The sequence below is a fragment of the Lottia gigantea genome (genome assembly GCF_000327385.1).
Source record: "Lottia gigantea unplaced genomic scaffold LOTGIsca_26, whole genome shotgun sequence".
Lineage (NCBI taxonomy): Eukaryota > Metazoa > Mollusca > Gastropoda > Lottiidae > Lottia > Lottia gigantea.
In genome coordinates this window covers 2,159,025-2,164,985 of record NW_008708797.1, presented here as the reverse complement: position 1 = coordinate 2,164,985, position 5,961 = coordinate 2,159,025, and the positions used below count along the sequence as shown (strand labels likewise).

General features: G+C 36.3%; 1 protein-coding gene across 1 annotated transcript in view; it reads right to left on the bottom strand.

The window, feature by feature from the left end:
* Window positions 1–1,764: 1,764 nt before the first annotated feature.
* The window catches only part of LOTGIDRAFT_160860 (hypothetical protein), a gene marked incomplete at both ends in the record, with an annotated part of 8,360 nt that continues 4,163 nt past the window's right edge, over window positions 1,765–5,961 (bottom strand). Inside the window, one exon of the mRNA XM_009056043.1 lies at window positions 1,765–2,375. Within this exon, the coding sequence (XP_009054291.1) occupies window positions 1,765–2,375 (611 nt within the window). The remainder of the gene's footprint in view (window positions 2,376–5,961) is intronic.

The following is a 5,961-nucleotide window of genomic DNA, read 5'->3' as shown; positions in this document are numbered from 1 at the left end:
GTGTATGGCTACCGAATCAAAACTAACCTATTTAGCCACTTTCAGATTCAAATAAATATTCAGATGTATTAAACTATATTATTGAGATACTACTGGGTGTGGTATGTTGGAATCTCAGCTATTAATCGAACATTCCACCATGGGTTTGAGAAATTTGTTTTATTCAATATATATATATATGTTTGGTTAGCCCTTAGTCCTTTGATCTTTTGAAAGATGATTTAGTCCATCGGAATAAAATTGTTTATCGTAAAAGCTCCACATAGTATCATATCAAGGTGGTTTATGGTGACCATTGTTTCGGTTGTTTCGAAATGTATAAAATAGTATATCTTAATAATGGGAAGTGGGACTTATCTCCCAAATTAATCTTAAATTATATTTATCGCAATATTGCAGTCACCTTACAAATCAATGATAAAAGATAGCTTGCGATGCAAGGTAACATGCGCCCACTGGCAGATGTAAGAAATGATAAAACAGTCTTTAGTGACTAAAGTACGAATTTTCTCATATTGAAGAAATTATTTATGCTGAATAATTCCACAAAATTTTTAAAAATCAATATCAATAACCCAAATACAACAAACAATTAAATCACACAGCTCTAATCAAGGGCAAAAAAACAACTTTTGACGCGTGTTTACAAAGTCAAGGGCAATAACTCAAAAAATGTTCATCAAAAATATCTCTTTTTAGAACTAGTCCGAGATCTTATCAATTATAATGATCACACCAAGTTTCATTAGAATCGGTTGAAAACTGTAGCTTCAATCCTGCTCACGAACTATTTTTAACAAATTTCGACGTGTTTTAACAAAGTCAAGGTCAATAACTCAAAAACCGTTCATCGAAAATGCCTCAAGTTAGAACTTGTCCGAGATCTTATCAATTCCAATGATCACACCAAGTTTCATCAGAATCGATTGAAAACTGTAGTTTCAATCCTGAGCACGAACTATTTTTAACAAATTTCGACGCGTTTTAACAAAGTCAAGGGCAATAACTCAAAAACCGTTCATCGAAAATGCGTCAAGTTAGAACTTGTCCGAGATCTTATCGATTCCAATGATCACACCAAGTTTCATCAGAATCGGATGAAAACTGTAGCTTCAATCCTGCTCACGAACAATTTTTAACAAATTTCAAGGCGTTCTAAGTCAAGGGCAATATCTCAAAAACCGTAGTCTATATAACCGTAAAAACTGTAGTCTCTATAGTGCTCACAAGAAATGTTGACGGACGGACCGACGGACAGGGGCGACGACAATATACGACCACATATTCATGTGGGCGTATAAAAAGGCTTGCCTTACGGCACAAGGATTCGTTCCTTACATAATAACCAGTATGAGATATTTATAGAAAGTTTACGGGGTAAAAATTGCCCAGGTTTTCAACGACAACGGCAATAATTCATATAATAGTTTTCAATTGTTTTAATTTTCAATCAGGATCATCCTTGGATGATAATTAACACATCAAGTTTCATCATAATCCGTCAAGAATTGTCTATAGAGTGTTTACGAGAAATTGTTGAAGAACGAACCGTCCGACCATAATATGACGTCAATATACACTCCCCATATCACGTGGAAGTACAAAAATTCTATGTAAACGTATAATAAAAATGTTCTATATTCATAAAGCTTGGTGAAAGTTTTAATTTTACAAACTACTTGCTGAAATGTCTAATTGGGCCTGGCAATAAAAATTTCATATCCGTATATTATGTTGCTATATATCACTAACAATCAAAGTGTTTCAAATTCGCTCTCCTTTATTCAAAATTATTGGTCTCTTTCTTGGCAATGTCAATTCGACGTTATTCGATTCCGCCGTGTTAGCATTAGGCCTTATTGAAATTTCACGTGTGAGTGCTACTTTAATGTGAGTGAAGAGAAATATTAATGCACTAAGAATATCTTGTATCACCAATAGTCCCATTACAACCGATAAAATAACAACACCAACATAACCTACAGAAGAAGCTGACGGTCTTTTATCAGTAGCACTAGTCTTCTTCCGTCTAGAACTGGACAGTTTAACTATGCTTATTGTCAAATTTTTCTTGATTTCGGTTAATTTCTCTTCAATTACATCGGGGTCATCTTCGATCTTGCGGCAGCGACATGAACAGATTTCATTAGTACCAGTTTCAACAGTAACATTCATGGTCATTTCTGTTGGCGACATGGTCGTCGTATAAGCACTTGAGGTCATATCGATTGACGTTGACATTTCGAATGGTGAGGTGTCTGAAATGACCCATGTTGATTCACTAAAGCTGGATTCAGGATAACTGCTGAAAGCGGATGTTGATGATTCCAAAATTACAGAAGTTTCAGTTGAGTATTTCGTGCACATCTGTGATCCTAAAATATAAATATTGCACATATTAAAGCTAAATATGGTCGCCGGTCATCAAAAACTGTGTTCGCATCCAAGGCTCAGGGGTCATATGGTCAGAAACATTGTTTGCAATCCCATTGTACCTCCACTTAATTTTTGACAAATTTAAAAAAATCATTTTTATCCGGTTTAACTCCCAAATATATGTGTTATAATTCACAAAAATAATTTGTTGAGAATCCTTTTAGAAGTTCCATGAGAGGTTTGCAACAACCTAAGTTGTCGTATTTTGAATTCAACCTCGACAGTTGTTCCCCATCGAGTCAGTCAGTCTGGCTGGCGCCGCCACTGGTGATGCTAACAAAGCGAAACAATTAGTAATGCCCCCCGCACCATATATAGTATGATCGATGGAGGTAAATCATATGTCTAAGAAAGCACGCACCTACGGAGGTGTGGAAAATCCCCATAAAACAGGGCCTATGTTTCTCTGACCCTACTCTAGCCGACAGCCTTTACAATAGCTATTAGGGAAAAATGGGCCTCCACATCCATTCCATTCCAGAATGGTTGTAACTTTTAAAAATAAATTACTTAAAGATGGGTTTTCTTATTTTTTAAGGGTCAAAGTAAGCAAACTTTTTGATTAATTGGTGTTACCATGTGTATTTAATTATATCATTATTATTGCATATAATTAAGAGTTTTAACCAATCCAATGTACATGAATGTACAGTCTGGATAAATAAAAAAGGACGTTTTGACCTTTCTTGATCGGTCACTCATTTGAATTCTGCTGATATTTGAATTAGCTAATTATGAATTACTTATGGACATGTGAGACAAACTGGTATTTTTCCAAGTAAAAAAAAAACATCTCAACTTTCTATTCATAAAAGTATTAGCATTTTCATTTTTATACGCCCACTTGAATATGTGGTCGTATATTGTCGTCGCCCATGTCCGTCGGTCCGTCCGTCCGTCCGTCTGTCAACATTTCTTGTGAGCACTATAGAGACTACAGTTTTCATCTGATTTTGATAAAACTTTGTGTGATGCTTGAGATTGATAAGATCTAGGTCAAGTTCGACTTGGGCGTATTTTTGATGAACGGTTTTTGAGATATTGCCTTGCACTTTAAATTTGTTTGTGAACACAATAGAGACTACAGCTTTCAACTGATTTTAATGAAATTTGGGGTGATCACGTATTGATGAGATCGTGGACAAGATTTGATTATTTGTTGTATTTGGGTTATTGATATTGATTTAAAAAAAAATTGTGTAATTACTCAGCGTAAATAACTGGCATATATATATATATAATTGAATTCAAACCAATAAAATTTCTTCAATATGAGAAAATTCGTACTTTAGTCACTAAATACTGTTTTATCATTTTTGCCAGCTGCCAGTAGGCGTACGTTACCTTGCCTTGCAAGCTATCCTCAAAAATTCATATAAGGTAAGGGAACCCATCTTTAAGAGTTTTGTTTCTTGTTTTGAAACTGGGTTCTTAACGACATTATTCGACCTCTTGATATTCTAGTATTAAACCGCGTTTTCTAAAAAGAAAGAGTTTCTTGATCAAAAGAGAAGAAAACCGCCAATTCTTCTAAAACGGCTAGAATTGTATATTGTGTATTGTTTTATCAATAGCATACGTTTCGGGTTAAGGGGCATTCTGCTTTTTGTGGTTTAAAGCGTGAAATACATAAAACTACACTCCAACTCAAGAGGAAGATGCTCCTTACCTTTCGTTAAAGTTTGAACTTAAAATATCCAAGAGTTAAATCACAAACATTTACAAAAGTCTTTACCGGTTTCGTAAGTATTTTGAATTCCCCGGGCTCCATATTTACTTAACTAGCCTATATTTGATTATGAGAAATGGATTCTGATTGGACCACCAATTGTTGATAACCAAATAGCAGCAATTTCGTACCTCCGAAAGTGAAGAGTTGTAGGTCCACATAATGTGGGAGTTAGGGCTTCGTCCCTAATTTTTTGGCCAATTTTTGTGGCCAATGGCCAATTTTTATGGCCAGTGGCTGTGTACAAAGGAAAGAATTTAATTATGAATTACAATATTATGACAAAAAACGATATTTTCTATACAATAGAATCTCTCATAGGCTCATAGTACATTCTTCAGATAAAGATGGTGCTATCAGGAACGTTAATATAAAAAAAAAATTCAATATAATGGAATTTTCATGGTTAACTGTTTAAAATATTTTAAAATATGGCCAATTCTTTCAGATAGAAATATGAATGAAATTTTTGGTGCCAGTGAGGAGCTGAGATGCCAATCTGACATATTTAGGTGTACAATGGGGGAGAAATGCTCTTTATTCCTATAATTTCTCAATATGGCCAGTGACGAATATCCAATATGACGGACTGGCCAGTCAAAGACGAAGCTCCTACATGGCCAATTTTGCACAGTCCACAGTAATGGGGGTGGGGCAGATTTTTGAACGGAATTGGCACAAACTCAATTACATGGTGCCTTCCGACCTGTGAATATCTCTTACATTCCAACAAATGGTATTTTCATGCCTAACTGTGTTACTGGCCAGTCAGTGACGAAGCCCCTACATGGCCAATTTTTGATAAATGGCCAATTTTTTCCGATGGTCTCCTATGGAATTATGACTGACATTTTTGGTGCCAGTGAGGTCCTGAGATGCCAATCTGACATATTTAGGTGTATAATGGGGAGAAATGCTCTTTATTCCTATAATTTCTCAAATATGGCCAGTGGCGATTGTCCAATATGGCGGACTGGCCAGTCAAAGACGAAGCCCCTACATGGCCAATTTTTGCACAGTCCACACTAATGGGGGTGAGACAGATTTTTGGATTGAATTGGCACAAACTCAATCACATGGTGCCTTCCGAACTGTGAATATCTCTAAAATTCCAAAATAATGGTATTTTCATGCCTAACTCTGTCACTGACCAGTCAATGACGAAGCCCCTACATGGCCAATTTTTGATACATGGCCAATTTTTTCCTATGGTCTGCTATGTAATTATGAATGATATTTTTGGTGCCAGTGAGGTCCTGAAATGCCAATCTAACATATTTAGGTGTACAATGGGGAGAAATGCTCTTTATTCATATAATTTCTCAAATGTGGCCAGTGACGAATATCCAATATGGCGGACTGGCCAGTCAAAGACGAAGCCCTTACATGGCCAATTTTTGCACAGTCCACAGTAATGGGGGTGGGGCAGACTTTTGCATGGAATTGGCTCAAACTCAATCACATGGTGCCTTCCGACCTGTGAATATCTCTTACATTCCAAAATAATGGTATTTTCATGCCTAACTCTGCCACTGGCCAGTCAATGAGGAAGCCCCTACATGGCCAATTTTTGATATATGGCCAATGTTTTCCTAGGGATTGTTATGGAATTATGAATGACATTTTTGGTGCCAGTGAGGTCCTGAAATGCCAATCTAACATATTTAGGTGTACAATGGGGAGAAATGCTCTTTATTCCTATAATTTCTCAAATATGGCCAGTGATGATATCCAATATAGCGGACTGGCCAGTCAAAGACGAAGCCCCTACATGGCCAACTTTGCACAGTCCACAG